This window comes from Pyrgilauda ruficollis, unplaced genomic scaffold (genome assembly GCF_017590135.1).
Source record: "Pyrgilauda ruficollis isolate IOZ18807 unplaced genomic scaffold, ASM1759013v1 scaffold48, whole genome shotgun sequence".
Lineage (NCBI taxonomy): Eukaryota > Metazoa > Chordata > Aves > Passeriformes > Passeridae > Pyrgilauda > Pyrgilauda ruficollis.
The window spans coordinates 8,665,485-8,682,787 of NW_024526377.1; the positions used below are offsets into that span (position 1 = coordinate 8,665,485).

The window sequence follows — 17,303 nt, forward strand, 5'->3', positions numbered from 1 at the left end:
AAAACTCAAAGTAAGTCACTCAAATGTCTCACATATGAAAAACTAAGATTAACTTTTGCTGCACACCAACCTATAGAGATGCTGCACACACACAGTGGAGACCTCTCAAACCTCTCAGAAGTTTGAACCAAAGCAACAGGAAAAGAATGGTGAGATTGTTAAATTAATTACAACGCACTTATTTCAGTGCAATAAATTAAATCATTTTTAATTACAGCTGGTGAAAGACAAAGCACACAAATAGTTTAAGGCAATACCAATGCTGTTAAACTCAGCACACATCCCTTGGGCTGTTTAAGAGGACTCCACCATGTGCTGGTTTAGATTTTGGAACCATCAAAAAAGCCCAGAGAACTTTTAAAGAGGTAACTGCAAGAAAAAAATACAGGAACAAGAGCATGGCAAATAAAGACAAAATGAAAGAGCAAAATTTTGGGTGCACTACACCTCTGCCAGTGTGCAACTGAAGTAAAATTGAGATGTTTGGCGGCCTTATGCAATTTTGTTAATGTCACAGTTTAATAGGCTGAGAATATTACTGATAAAAATGGCTCAGCACTTCAGCAAAACATGTAATCAATTGCAATTGAATGATTTCATTTGCAATTTAATTTCTAGCAGACATGAAAAATATTTCAGGAATAGCAGAAAAGCATGCAGCACAGTATATGTTTTCACCTCTGCTTGTATTATTCAGAGAAAAAATCATAACAAACCAGCTTAGAACTTCATAACCTTGACTTTGACATCACTAACACTACAGAAGTAATGTCATGTAGAGCTGGCTAACAAGGTGATAAATGCCTTTTTCATCTCTTTTTTTAAGTACTGCATTTTCCTCTTTAAAATCCCAAAGCTAACTGGTTTAACTATAAATAAATAATGTTTATTAAATGAAAGTGAATAGAGTAAGCTTAAAAATTCCACATCATTCCAAACTGCAAGCATACAGGGATGGGTAAAGGGTCTCCTGTTACCTTCATCTATTCCATAGCTTTCTGCAGTGCAATTAAGAGAAAAATCAAATGCTTACTTAGATAGAGCTTCTTAAAATCAAAACAGGACAAACATTTTTCAACATAAAAAAAAAGAAGAAATATACTGATGCAATTTAAAGTTTACATTAGCAGAAGTCACAGGCCTATTCTTGTGATCTTTACTGACTCAGTCCTTTGGGAGCTGAACACTTGAGTCCCCTTCAATTCAGCAAAGCCCTTAATGAATTTCCCTCCACAGCGCATCTCATGGGTTTTGCATTGAAGCCATATTCAAGTGTTCAGCACATCCAGGGCTGGGCCCACAAGTAATTACTTCCATGAGAATTTAAATATAAAGGGGGGGGGGGGGAAGAACAAATTACACAAAGTTAATCTGTTAAAAAAATAAAGGATATAATTTATCACTCTATGTTTTGATCCTGAAACTGTGTTAATAAAATATGTAGTCACTTAACTGCATGACATTAAAAATGCTCAGTTTATTTCTGGAAAACATATATTCTTGCTTTTCAAATACTGCTGTTCAAATATATATATATATATATGTTTTGTAAAACATATATTCTTGCTTTTCAAAGGTTTTCCACAGTCGTGGAAATAATGCTGTGAACACTGAAGTGAGCATGAAACATTCTGCCCCAGGGCGAGCTCAGAAATCTACACAAGTTCATGGTCCTTCATCAGAATGTGGCCCCAGCTCAGCACCATCCTCCCTTCTCACACTGACCAAACCTGATGCTTTTGGCAGGATTCTGAACCAGTGGATTGTCTGCTTCCAGAGAAATCCTTGGTTGCCCAAATGCAACTGGAATTTCCCAGATGCAGCTTTTAAAATCATAATATTGAGCTTTCATGTCAAATGACTTGGCCATGACAGTTTAGGATTATATCATAATTCAAACAGGCTGTAACACAAAATCCTTGTGGTGCCTACAGCACCACTGTTTTTACTTCAAAGATGAAGACTCAGCAGAACTTTGAATTTCTGTGTTTGTTACTGCAGTCTTTCATCTTTAACAAAATTGCATGTGGTACAGTTGAGTGTTCCTTTCTCATGGAACTGGAGAGCACCATATCTGTCACAGAGCACGGTGAGATACAGTCAGACAGCAATGCACAGAGCTTGCCACACTGTTTGCTCTCATCACAGAGATCTTATCCAATCTTTAAGTGCTATGCTCAGCATCACAATAAAAAAAAAAAAATACACATTTTGAGACCAAAAAACCCCAATTTCCCTGTGAAATCACAGATAGCAGGAAAGCAGAACATTTTCTTTGCACATTCATTAAATAAGGCTGAAATATTTCAGTTCCTGCTAAACCAAGAAAGCTTTTGGATAGGAAAGGTCCCCAGTTACCCATGGCACTTACTTGAGGGCATTGTGTAAGTGTCTTCTTCATCTATAATCTCTGCATAGTCATCAGTCTCTGCAAAGGGAGGAATTGAAGAGTTTCGGGAAAAGCAGATGAAAACAATTCTCCAGAACAACAACCCCAATGTATCAAGGCTGGTATGTCCCAAACCCCAAGCTCAGCATTGCTGGGTCACATTTAATACAGCATGACTAAAACTTGCTCATGCATAATTCATGATATGATAATGACCTCAGTGCCAACTGTATTACATCACATAGATGCACTCAACAAAGAAGAAAATGAATATTCATTTGTACTCAAAAAAAGTTCAAGTTTTGCAATTGGGACCCACCTAAACTGTTGATTTAAAATCTTTTTTAACAGCAAATTCCATTGCAGTAAAGAGAAAAAATTATGACTGAGTTAAATTGCTTTACCTTCAATAAAGAGGCAATAACAGGTTGCTATTTTTTATGTCAAACAGGCAGAAGACATCAATGATGTTCCAGGGCAGCTTCCCCCTACTGTCAGTGTGGCCAGGTGAGTTATTTACCACAGAATCTTCTAGAGCACAAAGACCTTTTAAAGCCACACTCTCTTCCCCATTTTTCTTACAGTTTTCCTTGTTTAGTGGAAATTCACCACTAGTTTTGCTGTCAAGACTCAAGACTTCATGGACAGGTTTTGGAAACAACTTCCCAAAATTTTCAGAAAAATGACAGTGCCCTTCTTCCTCTGTTTTAAAATTGCAACTTTCACATCATCTGCTCTCAAAATGGTGTCAAGTCATATTATGAGATCCTTCCCTTGCCCTAAAGAACTTCCAGTGTGTGGAGGTCATTTCCTAAACGTTAGATCAACTCCTCCAGGGGGTTTTAAAGCCAGTCCACAACAGTGGGTTCATTTTTTACTTCAAGGCTGTCAAATTCTACTCACCAACTTTAAACACAAAGAGAGATTCTCAAAACCCAGTAATTTCCAAACCCACTGTGCAGTTTTTATGGTTGATGTCAGGTGACCACACACTGGAAAGCCTCTGGAATTGATGATTTCCTCCCCCTTTTCCCCCATCTGCCCTGGAGCACATGGATACATCCCTACAGCTCCCTGGCATCATTTCCAGAGCCATGGCAAAGCCACAGTGAGTGGGAAGAAGGATGGGATGGTCCCTCAGCTGAACCCAGTCCTGAAACCAGAGCAAGGCTCATCAATATTACACACACAGACAAGCAAGAGGCTCAGTTTTCAGGCAAACTGAATATTCAACAATTAGGAAAGTACAGGTTGCCTATAACCTTTGAAGTTCAACACACTTCAGGGACTAAGAGTAATTTTATTATCCTAGTTTCTTATTACTTAAATAAAATTAAAGCTGTTTTTTCTTTTGAACTCCTGTAGGAATATGCCAGGTAAAAGCAGAATTGGGAAATTCTATGTAACTTTAAATTTTGCTAGGCAATTTCTATGTGGGACATAGCAAAACACAGTCACCTAATGAAAATGCAATAAATTTTAAAAACAGCGCACAATTCTGAACAGGCAGAACACTCCAGAAGTACTTATATCTTTCTTGGTATTTTATTTACTTCCCTACATTATAAACTAATGTTTTTGTAAAAATAAGTCTGAGTTTGATTTTAAAAATAAGCTTTAAAAAAAAAACCTAACCCCAACATGATGGAGACAAATCACTGTTTCCCTCCAATATTGTGACAGGAACTTGTTGAAGACAAAAATCAGAAAGTTCTTAATCTATGTTAACAAATGGACTGGATGAAAAATATTGTAAACATAATTAAGAAAAATTTTTAAAGTTTGAAAACCAAACTGGTGCCACTAAAAAGACCCCAAACACTTGTAACACTAGGTTACAGAACAGTGCTTTCAGAATGTGATCAATGGCAGGGCTTGTTCATCTATTTTAAATTAATGAGTTAATTCATACTAAAAGCATTCTCAGAACAGCACAGAGCACTTTACATGCTTTTGATACATTGCCCAAAACCATCATGAAACCAGAAGTCTTCATAATCAATCCAAATAAATTAAATGTACACAATTAACTACACAAATATTTCTTGTTCCACATTTAACAATCTGGAGAGGAATATAAAAAAAATAATTCCTATGTATGTCTGGCATTGTTTTTGGGAATTAGGAAAATACAATCCAGACATCAACACTGATGGGCTCAAAGTGGTCTGGAACAAAGAGAACTGATCTCCTCACAGAGGGGCTGGGGCCCAGTATTAATCATAGACTGAGATTGTTACAAAATCTCCCAGAACTGTGTCTGCCAAGAGATATTGCAGAACCTACATGGAACCTAAAGTAAACCTGAGCTGGGCAGGGGTCCCCAGGCTGCTCCACAAAGGAGGAAGTGTCACAGCACCTACAAGAGCTGAACACATTCAGCAATTCCAGATGTCCTTGGTAAGTCCAGAAAAACTCAGATTTAATAAGAGGGCTCATCATGCTGCCCTCCTGCACTTTTTAAACCCAACAGCATCACTTGTTATGATTCTTGGAGATGGTAAAATGAACAAGTTGCTTTCAGGAAAAGATAGCGGTGGTCACTCACATGAATGAGCCAATCTGAGCTTCACTGTATCTGAAATAATTTATTAAATGTAGGGAGAAACATCCCAGGGTATTAAATCCATAACAGCTAATCCAGGCACACATTTGAACTTCTCTTTTTCATAATTTTTCCCATTTACCAGAGCTTGTAATTTATAAAAGAAGGTATTCCAGTAAAAAGCTATGTAGAGGTAGTATCTGAAATATAATCTTTAAATTTATGGAAGAAAAAAATGTCCTTTTGATGTTTAAGAAAAGGAAGAAAATTGTGTGGCATTATCTTTAGCTTATATCTGAAGGGAAGGAGATGAAAAGTTAATACAACCCCTTCACATTTCCCTGAAAGGAAGGCCACGAGACATGATCTCTATTTCCTCTTATCACCGTCCTTTGCATATTGCTTTTATGCCCTTTTAGTGCCTCCTACTTAGAAGAATAAAGATACACACACTATCAGTAGCAGCAGTTTGATTCTTTCCCAACATCAGATGGAATCCTTTAGAAAAAGAGCCAAAAGTCTCTTTTAAAAAACCAAACCCCAACTTCTTTTCAGAAGAAAAAATACTTTTAAAGTCTACATAAGTTAAATATTTTGTAGTAAGTTTCAAAGTTTCAAAAAGGAAACCGCAAACATTAAAATCTGTCTTCAAAATGATTAGTTTGAATAGCTGAAACCCGGTTAATATTCATGTATTCAATCTGCATTAATCTATCTTGTACAGCTTCTTTTAATGCAAGGAGCACTTTGATGCCTTTAAAGCATTACTCAGTAGACTCATTTCTCAGGTGTTACATCCACTGCTCTCACCCACTGACCAAATTAATGATGTTGTAACCATTTCCATCAAACTGGACACTTGCAAACCTCTAAACCTTCTTTGCATCATGCCACAAGTCTCATTGCAAACACATGCACCACCATATCCCTGTGTGGTTGAAGTAGAATTTTTCCTTTTCCAATTCCATTTTAGCAGAAAGCATTAGTTGCACAGCCTGTAAAGTACAATACTTATCAGCTAATACCCAAAGCAGACCACTTTTTAACACTAAAAGCTGTATAAAATGTATTACTGAAATGTGCATTAAGTGGTATATGGAGATAAGAGTTGCATATTGCACGTTAGTAACACACAGACTAGAAAACATATTACCGTCCCCACTAATTTCATCTGCAGATCCAGGTGGCATGCAAGGAGAGAGAAAAAAGAGGGGGAGAGAGAGGGGACAGAGAAGGAGGGAGGGAAAAATATACTATTAAATTCATGAGTAATCCAAAAGTATTCAGACTGTAGTTATCTTATATACCTGACTCAAGAGAAACCAGAAAAGCAGCAGAATTTAAGACTTCTCACCTATAACCCAAGGGACAGAGATATGCTCTAAGAAGCTTTTATGATGAAACAGAGTTAATGACTTTCAAACACAAAGGTACACAAAAATTAAATTTGGAACTGGAACTAGCTCTTTTAATGCATTGTAAAAAATAGTCAATTTCTGGGTTTATTCAGTACTTTAAAAGCAGTTCTCCTACAGCCAGATGAGTCGGCTCAACTTGACTCTGCACATACACTGAGGACTTTGGATAAGCAGAGCTGGTGTTGACCCTTCCAGAAGAAATGCACTCCTGAGCTATGACCAAGACATGAGTGAGAAATGGAACCATCTAAGTTTTAACGACACAGAGCATTGTGCACTTGTACAAGGCTGAAATTTAAATGAGTGACAAAGAGAGCAACTCTACAGGGAGGATTTCAAACAAACACCAGATTTTACGTGTACTGCAGCAGCCCTACTGCACACCAAACCCCACAGCACAAGCTAAGGCAAATATTTTAGACAGTTTCTATAAATAACAGGAAATCCTTCTTACCCCTAATAAAGCCAAACTGGTCTAGATCAGTGCTGGACCAGTACGCAGCCAAAAGCATCGCTGTAGTCCGTGTTTAATTCAAAGTGATCTCAGCTGATGCTTATTGTTGCTATTCTGTTTCATCCATAAGCATGCTGTGTCAGGGGTCCAAGAATGAAGTCAAAATATTTACAAAAAAAAAAAAAAAAGATGGCAGTCAAGGGCTGCATGACCGTATAAATAAAATAATTTGTTTGTCATTGTAGCATATGATTCTCGAAAACACATTCCCCATTAAAACGGGGACCAGCAAGCTGGTGATGCTGCACGAAAATCCAATTCAACAGCAGGAAAACATAACGAAATTATTCTTGGAACTCTGTTTACCTGAGGCTAAAGTAGTTTACAAACAGTAACTGAGTTAGTATATTCAGCTTTTGGGTTAATAAGGCAGCCTAGACAAAGAGCAGAGCAGTACCCTTGGGCGGCGACTCATGGGCACAGAAGACGAAAGGCAGAAAGCGTCTAGCTTTCTTTACTTTATGCTGACAGTGATTGACTCCTTTACAAAGAGGCAAGAAAAGGAAAGAGAAAAAAAAAACAGAAACAAATTATTTGGAAATAAAAGAAAATAGACTGAAGAGAACATCTACAACGAATGAACATAAAAGTAAAGGTTTACATTAAAATTCTCTATACCCAAATGAAAATACAAATGTCTCTGAAAACTCTAAAACATTTTTGGTGTTTTCCTTCAAATTCCTTTCTGGAGCAATTAATATTTCAGTTTTTAGAAGTAACACCAGAACCCATTAAAAAGTCAGATTATGCCAGCTATGTACACCATTCATTAACAACACAAAGAACATTTATCCCAGAAGTGCAACCTGCTTTTCTAAGTTGTGTCAGACTTGTGTGACACCTATATTTCAGCTTAAATGGCAGTCACCAGACTTAAACATATATGTATTGCCCCTAATAGGCCACAGCTAGAACCAATTAGGATGGGTATTGTAAAAGAGTAGGTTGGCTGGTTGAAAAGTTAGATGGACTTTGTTGACTGTGCTGAGAAGAAGGAGTCAGTGCTATGAGGAGCTGCCCATGAGAAATCACCAAGAAGGTACAAAACCTTTCAATAAGATGGCAAGTCTAGCTGCAAAAGGAAGTTGATTCTAATGAGTTGGTTTTAAATTTTAAAAAATAGAAGTTCTAATGCTTTCCCAGGAGTCTAGAGGATACCATAACAAAATTAATAGAAGGATTTCTAGCATTCCACAGCAACTTCCAGCCAGTATTCACTGGTACTCAAGAATGCTGCTGAAAACTGCATGGGAAATCTTTATTTATTTAGCTCCTCTATTCAGTATTCACTAAAACTATTGTGAAAAAATTTAAAAGGCAAAAATAAGGAAAAAATCAGTTGTTGTGCAGTAACTATGTTAGAAAGAAAGAAAGAGGCCAGGTTTTCACTGCCTTTTTTTACAGGAAAGTTACTACTGGAGTTCCCTGTATGGGCGGAGGACAAATACTGCAAGGCTGAACCTGAAAACATCCCATTCTATTTCATTGCACATTCTTGAACCAGTCTGAGGAAAAACCCTAAAACAAAAACCTGCAGAAAAAATATATCTATTGATTTTTGAGCTTTTGAACTCAAATGAGCACTACGGGGTTGGCACATCAAATATATTTCTATGTAAACAACAAACCCCCAAACATGCATGGAATATTTCTCCAGTCACACCACACTGGTACCATTTGCACAGCAGAAGTGTCTGCTCAAATCTAATGAGAGGCTCACATAGGAGGAGCACAAGAGAATAAAAACTCCTTAACCAGCACCACAGGCTGATGGAATCATTGCAGGAACTTCCTGGACACTGATATGGAAGAAATCTCTTCAGACTGCCACCACAATTCATTCTGGGTCTTTTTATGCACGTAGCCTTTTAGTCAGTCAGGCTAAAATAGGAAAAGATAACAGCACCAGTCCATTCAACTGTGATGGGAATCTGAAATACTGTAATTTATTAGCATTGAGGACATTTTCAACTATATTATCTTATTAATCAGTGAAATAGCTGGGTGAGTTAAGAAGTAATTCCCTCCTCCATGAACCTGGAGACTAATGACTTCCTCAAGGTTTGTGAAATTAATCTGCAGTAAACTTTAAGCTTGAATGTCTCCCAGTGCTGTGACCATATGGCAGAGCTAAAGCTCTAACCAAGTCTTTATATTCCTCAAATTAATTAATGATTACTTAATTTGAATTTATAACTACGCCATTTATGGCAAGACTCTTAGTCTTTCTTTTCAGAAGTGAGCTGTGCAGTGCCACAAAGCTGAGCTGTGAGACAGTCCTAAGTGCTCAAGATACAATTTTTTCATCTAAAAATTCACTTACACTTCTCAGCTTTGTCTTTTTGGAGTGTCTTGACAAAATGGACGTTAAAAAACTGCCAATAATTTTTCAACCTCAAGCAAAGGCCACCTTTTTTCCCACCAACTAACTCAAAAGGAACTAAGAAATACAAGTCCTGCACAAGCAACTCTTTCAGACCTGGGCACAGGGCAGACCTTCATGTGGAGCACAGGAATCGTGTCACAGAGCCAGCACTGTGCTCTGCAAGCAGAAGTGATTCAATAAAATTGTTTTTCCATCCTGCTCACAGCTTTGCTGGTGATCAGCCTCAACCCAGGGCACACAGGTCCTTTCACAAGCCAGCATCTCCTTCATTCAGAGCACTTTGAAGTGCTGCAACACTGACATCATGTTAATAGCTTTATTATTTTTTTCCTCTACCGTTTGTTATGTTTCCACATTTGGTTTCTGCTTTATAGGAAACCTCTTGAAAGTCTCTTTTATTCACAAACTATACCATAGAGGTTTTTTTCCTTCATGATAAAATCTCACTTAAAACAGGCTTACCTCCTTCAAAACAAGGGCTTTTTTTTTTCAATTCAAACTGAAATTTCAGCTGAATGCCAGGACTAAACTGGCAGCTCCCTCAAACAGGATCTGCTCCTAAGCAGCACTTCTCGTTTCACTGCCATGATCAGGAGTTAATCACAGTGACTGAAATGTAACAATGTTATGTTAAAAATTTGTGATTTTAAAGCAGAACCTGGAAAACTGCTGAGAAGCTCCTCTTTCAAGATCCTAAAATCCTTCAGCTCCTATATAGCTATTTGCTCCAAGAAATCAAATCCTCCACGGGGCATGTTACTGAATATATCTAAACCATGGGATAGAGAGGCAACGGCACAACCAGAATTATTAGAAACTCCTGCCATCATTTCATGATGCGCTTAGAGCTGCACCCCTCTGAGTTTAAAATGCTGCCTGTGTTACTGACAGGAGCTGCTGGGGAACAGGATAACAAACCAGTTTCTCTTTAATATACTTATTTCTCTCTTAAAGGTTTGTTTACTGGGGTTTGCTACTCAGGTGCCTCGAACACTTTGCTTTATCAGCTGAAACAGGGACTGTATTTTCAGAGACCTTTTAACTGCTGTCACCAAATAAGCTCATACTAAAGCTGCAAAACCAGTACCTGCTTTAAGCTACACCAAGCCTGTGGGACATCCTAAAATCCCCTTCAGACACATCCCTGGTGCTGGCTACTGCAGGACAGCTCACCTCTCCCTTCCTGTCATCTTCCCACTCACAGCTCCCTCCCCACAACATCATTTCACAACAGTACCTGAATATCCAAATGCCAGGAGGGACTGCTTGGAATCACAGGAGGCTTTAGGTTGAAAAAGACCCTTAAGAACATCTAATTCAACCACTAACCCAGCACTGCCAAGAATTTGCCAAGACTTGTTCAATCTTCTGCCTGTTCAGTGCTCACTGAAACACATGGGCTTGAAATGTCATATTCTGTGGCACTGCATGGAAAGTAGCATTTGAGCTAGGATTAAAAAAATTCATTAATTCTCCAGGGTAAAGGAGGCACAGTGATAAGCCAAGGGATGCAAAAGCATATTTATTCTTCCTAGTCATATTTACATAAGCAAGGAAGGGGCAGAAGAAACCAAAGAACTCTGTGTCAGGAGGAATTTATGTAAAAAGGGAGCAAGCAGCTACTGCTGTACTGATTTCATTTTATGAAAAACTTTTTGTAATATAGAATGGACCAGATAAGTTATTATTTTTGGAAATATGTGTATCTGGAAATACAAGATCACCTTACCAAGGCTAATGCTTGCTATTTAAAAACAAACTGCTGGCCAAAGTAAGTTCCTTTACACTACAGCAAAGCATTTTAATAAGGTTTCTCCAAGACTAACAGTGGAAATATAGTCAGTAAAATTAGAGTTAACTGGTGTGCTGCTTCTTACACATTTGATATACTATTTGCACAGAGCAAATAGTTTGGCCTTACCATTTCCTGAGTGTACACCCTTGGCTAAGTACAAAGAACTCTTTTTTAAATGCAGATGCAGAAGGAGAAGGAGGTAAGATTTCCCTATTAGCTAAAACACTCATTGTTTCTGGTGAATCACAGCAACTTCAGCCAAAACATCAGATGACTACCAAAGAAATCTAAAATCCAACTAATTTGGTTCAGCTTATTTACAGTAATTCACAATCTTACACACAAATGTGTTGAGGTATAAAATCACCATATTTTTTAAAAGGAGGGGAATCTGGCAGGCATCTTAGTTACACACAAAGACAGTGTCCACTGCAAGGAACAGAATTTGAGGAATCAAGGTAGACAACACCAGGAAAAAAGAGAAGCAGCAAGAGGCAGGAGGAGTGTGGTGAAACCTGGTTCAGTAACACATAAACTCCCAGATCCAGCAATTTGCTGCTTTGGATTCCTGAAACCAACTTCATCCCTCACTAGTTTGAAAGGACCTTTATTTAGAGGAGGAAAAAAAATCAAGAGGATTTACAAACCTTCTATCTTTGTGTGCTTTGGAGTACTGGAGCACATGGAAAAGACCAAGTTTTCACTTTACTAGACAAGAAATATTCCGAAGTATGTTAGCAAGTACTTGAAAAAGACAAGGTGTCTTTTATACAGGCTCCTTTCTAAACCTGCAAAGCTTCAGACAAATACCTGAACTTTCAAACCACCAAATCATGTTTCACACTTGGTAGGGATATTGTTGGCTTATCCCAGTTTTGGTGGGAAACTCACTGAGAAACTTCCCTTTTGACCTAAGCATGTTAATACTATAAATGTATCTGACTTCTTAATTTTTTTGCTGAATCTCTGTTTTACATTTTTGCTATTTATCTTTAGCACTGGGAGAGGTCTAAATAAAGGGGAGCAGTGTCAGTGAAATCAAACACAGAGTTAATTTAGGATTTAAACCATCAAAGGTGTGGAGCAGTTACAGATGTCATTGAGCTACAAAAGCTCATCTTATCTGAAACCTCTGGCTCTGAGCCACTGCCATGACAGCAGAGAAAAGCTCCTGCTCTGCACCCCACAGCAGCACCCCCACAGCTGCTGCCTCCCCTGTCCCTCTGATGGATGGGCTCCATCTGACAACAGGAGTGCCACTTCTCCACATGCACATCAAGCATCACTTCATTTACAGCAAACTGATTCCCTGGGGGATTCAAGAAATTCTTACAGAAAGCAGCTTCTGAGAATAACCCCTGCCATGTGGGTTCATCTCAGCAATCTGCCTCTGGTTTAAATTTAATATGATGACATACTCAGTGCATTTTAACTAACTTTGGGGGGAAAACACAACAACAAAAAGTATTTATGTGTTCTGTGTCATTATATTACAAGAAGAACAAACCCTTGAGACTGAATATTAAATGCATTGGCTTAAACCATTCCAGCATTTCCAATGGTTTGTAACATGGTATAAAAACAAGCACCAAGCACAATAATTCTATTGTGGAAAGATATAGAACACTCCTACAATACAAGAATAATACCTAATTGTGGGGGTTTTTTTTGTATTGGCAAGAAGGAGGATGATATTTGCCGGTTTAATTTTATTGCACTGCTCACAGGAGCCAGCTTTGCAGAGTCCCTGACATTCACCTGAACAAGCAGCTCACCTCCAGCACTGCTCTCATTTCCTCCTCATCCAACTTCATGGGATGCCCTCAATGCCAGAGCTGGGGGTAGTACAACTCACTTCCTACACTAATTTCAAAATGCTACTTTAGAAAGAAGCATTTGTGCTCTGAAACACCTAAGAACTTCAGCACAGGATACTTAAATTTGCAAAGTCAGAGTGACAGCAAGAAAGGATCATTATTATTGTTTTCATTATTAAAAGTATTACTGGCATGCTCAGAAAAACTGAAGGAGTGAAAATTTGAGGCTGCAGACAGCCTTTTTTGTCCTGAAGATTACCCTTTTTGAGGGTGAGTAAAGTAATTACAAAAGCACAGAGCTAATCCCTTCAGAAATTCCAACTTTTTTTAACAGCTAAAATGAGCCATACAGGTAAGAATCAAAAGAGAACATGCTGACCATGCCTCATGCTTATCCACCTGATCTAGCATGCTTGCTTGCCAGGCACTGAAGGAAGAAGAGCTGCTATTTGAGAGGCCACAGTAACTGGTGAAGCTCTATTACCCCACTGCAGCTTTAGCCTCATTTTAACTCACATCCTCTCACCTGCTTTCTTGCAGTGTTTATTTAGGTTTCCTATGCGAAGCAGTGAATATTACATATCTTTCAGAAGTAGGTAAGGGTGGGGAAAGGAATCTGAGAAGTAGGAAATTAATTGCCTATGTATCTTTCCTCCTTATTGTTTGAAATATGTTGGGGTTTTGAGTATTTGCCACCAAGAGCTCACACAAATATAAGAGTGGGGCTGAAGCCTCCCTCTAAGGGGAGGGAAATCCACTGAGTCACAGTATTGGTTCTTCAAGTTTGTGACCAAATACCAGAAACCTACTGAAACATAATATAATCATAATATAAATCTTAATAATATAGATCATACTATAAATACTATATAATATTATAAATCTCCTTAATAAATATTATGCATACTGATTGAGAAATACATTTTCTACTAAGACACGACTAAGACTCAATCCTTCAAAATTATTTAAGATTCTGTAACAGGAACATATTCTCTCTCAAGCATAAAAACTCCATGTTAACCTAGAGCATTCTTAGAAACCTATAAAGAACAGAAACAACATGCATTACCTCACATACCCATCCTTCAATTAACTTGTCATTTGCAATAGCAAAAATTAAATGCTTTTATCTAAATAGCTGCAGAAAAACAACTATTAGGTTTCTCCTTTCTGTAAAGCAATGATTAATATTTAATTGCCTATTTTCCCTTTTCAAAGCTGCTCCATCACAATTAGCACATACTCGGGTAATTTCAGTTCTAGCCAAGACATTCTACTTCATCCTAAAGTTAAGTGGAAATTCTGACAAGCAGCCTGGCTTTGAAGTAACTGCACAGATGTGGCTGTTGCATAAAAGTTTCTCTTTAGAAACTCCTCTACAAAGGCAGCACAGCTCCAGTTTGGGGCAGTCAGCAGCCCTGGAGCAGCAGCGAGTGGAAAAGCTGCCTGCATCTCTGCCAGCTCCAGAAATAAACTCAGCTCCTGGCTTTGGATGAGCCTTACCTGACACAGAGACTGTATGAGACCTCACTCCTTGCTTCTCATTGTTGGCCAGCCTGGAAAACAGAAGTTGGAAGTGCTGAATGCTGTGCATTCTTCACGAACACTGGGAATTCAACCCAACAGGCACCTACTGTAATTAGCAGGGCTGAGCCACCTCCCCAGCCACAGGATGAGCAGGGGGAGAAGCCAGAGAGGAATCTACCACTTCAGCCTGTCTGGGGGAGTGAGAGTGGCTTTTAATCAGCACAACAACTCACAGAAACCTGGTGAATTTGAAGGAAACCACAAAACCCAAACTGTGCTCACTTGTAAGATGTGTGTAACCTGACTGTGCTTATACTTCCTGTGTGATCTGTGGGAAATGGAATATGAATTGAGTTTCTGTCTGTAAAAAGACTTATCCTATACTATTTTGAATTAATTTACATGTCAAACATAGAAAACCAATCACATTTGAATGTAGTTATTTATAAATAAACAGTGCAAACTGTTTAGCATCACTCCTATAATTAAATTTACTGATGGATTCAAAGAAACAGCCTGAACCCCAGTCAAGTCTTTTCCAAAACATCCTGCTTTTGTTACTGTCAAATATGATGAATGCATTATGCACTTTTGTTCTCTGATTTTCTTTCTGTTATCTCTGTACTTTAATACTACAGTGAGTTTTTTATGCCCTACCTGCTATTTGTCCTGGAATCCAAAAACAACAATAAAAATTATTATTATAAAGAAGTTCCAAAAGTATCACTATTCTCCAAAACATTTTTCTTAATATATGAGAAAAGAAAACACAAAACTTACTTTGGTATTGATGGTAAAGCTCTTTCACCTTCTGTATAAACAAGAAGAAAACAGGATTAAAGCTTCTGCACGTTTTCAAATAACCTCTCTCAAAGTGAAATATATACATGCCTGAAACAATCATCATCACAATCTCTCAGGGAAACTGAGAGAACTCAAAGAATGTTCTATACATATATAAACAGCAGCATTATCAACAACTCCTTCTACCCACTCACAGAGACCTTTAGGCAAAATCTCATCTGAGGAAACAACGTACACAGAATATAAAAGCTGGTTTTTATTCTTAACAAATAACTCCAATAAATCACTTGCAGAAGGTGTGACACTATCTCATCTCTCTGGTAAGAAATGCTTTACTTTTATCTCCAAGATGTCCTAAGTGCTAACATATAAATAAAACAATTCAATCCAACTTGGATTTTCAAGTAAGACAACCTAAATAAATCATTAAAGCACATATTATCATATAGATTTCACACTGGCTTGAGACTATACAATAATAATGTTTTGTGCCAGACAGTAAGTCAGCTTTTTGTATATTACATTCAAATCCTTGCCAGTCTTTCTCTGAAAATGGTAATTGTGTGAGAGTTTGGATGTACATACTCAAGGGGTATTTTTCCTATTGGATTTGATGAAACCCTTGGCATTCCTGTGGGGAAGTTACTAATCCTTTAGCAAAACACCTTTTCAGTAGAGTGGAGTATGCAGGGGAGAAGATGGGTAATAAAGTGTGTTTCACTCTCTAAATCAATGTAGCTCTGATACAGTGACCAGAGAGAACTGAGAGAATGGTCACACTTGCAGAAAATGGCTCTCATTTGTTTTTCTCCTATGTTAAAATTTCCAGGAATTACTGGTGTAAACAACAGCCTCACCTTTGTGTATTAAGGGACTGGTGAAATGCCTGGTACCCCAAAGCCACACTTCAACATGGTACTATTTTGGTTCATCTCACCTTTGTGTATTAAGGGACTGGTGAAATGCCTGGTACCCCAAAACCACACTCAACATGGTAAAATACACTATTTTGGTTCATTTTTTCTGCTGTCTACAGGTAGAAAAGCATCATTTGGCTCAGCAACATCAGTCTGTTTCGATTTGTCTGATGGAGGGTGTTGAAAAAGAAGTTGCAGAAAAGAAGGGAAACCAGAAGCTGCAATTTCAAAGCCCTGGAGCAGCTCAGCAAAGCGACAAGAATAAGTATCTGGAACTGGGGGGCAGAGGGAGGACAGTAAGATTATATAAGCAGGGGGGAGATAAAGGTACTGTGATATGTTAGGGTAAGTGATACCTTTTGGGAAGGAAACAAAAGGCACAGATCCTCAGAGATAGTGTGGAATAACAAATATGAGACCAATGGTGTGGAGGTGCAGCCTGGCAGTAAAAGACTGAAGGACAGGTACTCAAAAAAAAGAGAATGTAATGGGCACAAGAGGTTCAACCTGACTGAAACTGGGCAAAAGGTACCAAGCTTGAAGGGAAAGGCAGAAGAGTTCTGCCCACACTATGCAGGCCTCCCCAGGGCTGTAAAGGACACTCAGAAGAACCTTAATTTTTACATGACAGCTGCTAGCATTAGTTGTGAAATCATCCTGGGTTCTGGTTTACACCAATTTATGCTGCTGCTGCTGATTGTTCCAATGCTGCTCTTACACTTGGCAATGGATTTAAGGCTTAGATGATGCTGATTAATCACACATGTTACTGGTGGAACATAAGAGTCTTTCTCTGCTTTAAAAGAACTTCACCAAATTGCACTGTTAACCTTATTATTCTGTATTTTTAAATCAAGGTAATGGATGCACAATTAATAAGCAGCTAGTCAAAATAATTCTCCTTGCTCTTTAATATGTAGTTCCATTGCATGTTAACTGCATCCTATTCACACTCCATTCTACAGATGGAATTTTAATTTCCCCTAAGGCTTCTTTTTAGTAGAGTATCATATTTGGGGTCTTCAGAAAGATCAGTGAATGATTTCATTAGACTTGATAGGAATGATTTCATAACACTTGCAGGGCCACAATGCTTCATATGTTCAAGGTACTGAGCTCAGATCAGATCTGACTTTTTCCCTCCTCCAACCTCCTGAGAAAGTGAGAAATACCACAGGTGGCAACTGCTAG

At 38.2% G+C, this 17,303-nt stretch overlaps 1 protein-coding gene across 9 annotated transcripts in view; it reads right to left on the reverse strand.

The window, feature by feature from the left end:
• PTK2 (protein tyrosine kinase 2) overlaps positions 1–17,303 on the reverse strand; it is a 187,765-nt gene that overhangs the window by 38,760 nt on the left and 131,702 nt on the right. For 4 of the 9 annotated variants that reach the window (XM_041479493.1, XM_041479495.1, XM_041479487.1 and 1 more), the window contains 6 exons: positions 15,172–15,202; positions 14,368–14,420; positions 7,264–7,347; positions 6,088–6,105; positions 2,372–2,428; positions 978–998 (listed from right to left, as the gene is read on the reverse strand). In XM_041479493.1, coding sequence (XP_041335427.1) covers positions 978–998; positions 2,372–2,428; positions 6,088–6,105; positions 7,264–7,347; positions 14,368–14,420; positions 15,172–15,202 — 264 coding nt within the window. The remainder of the gene's footprint in view (positions 1–977; positions 999–2,371; positions 2,429–6,087; positions 6,106–7,263; positions 7,348–14,367; positions 14,421–15,171; positions 15,203–17,303) is intronic. The other 5 variants (XM_041479489.1, XM_041479488.1, XM_041479492.1 and 2 more) reach the window with 3 other exon arrangements.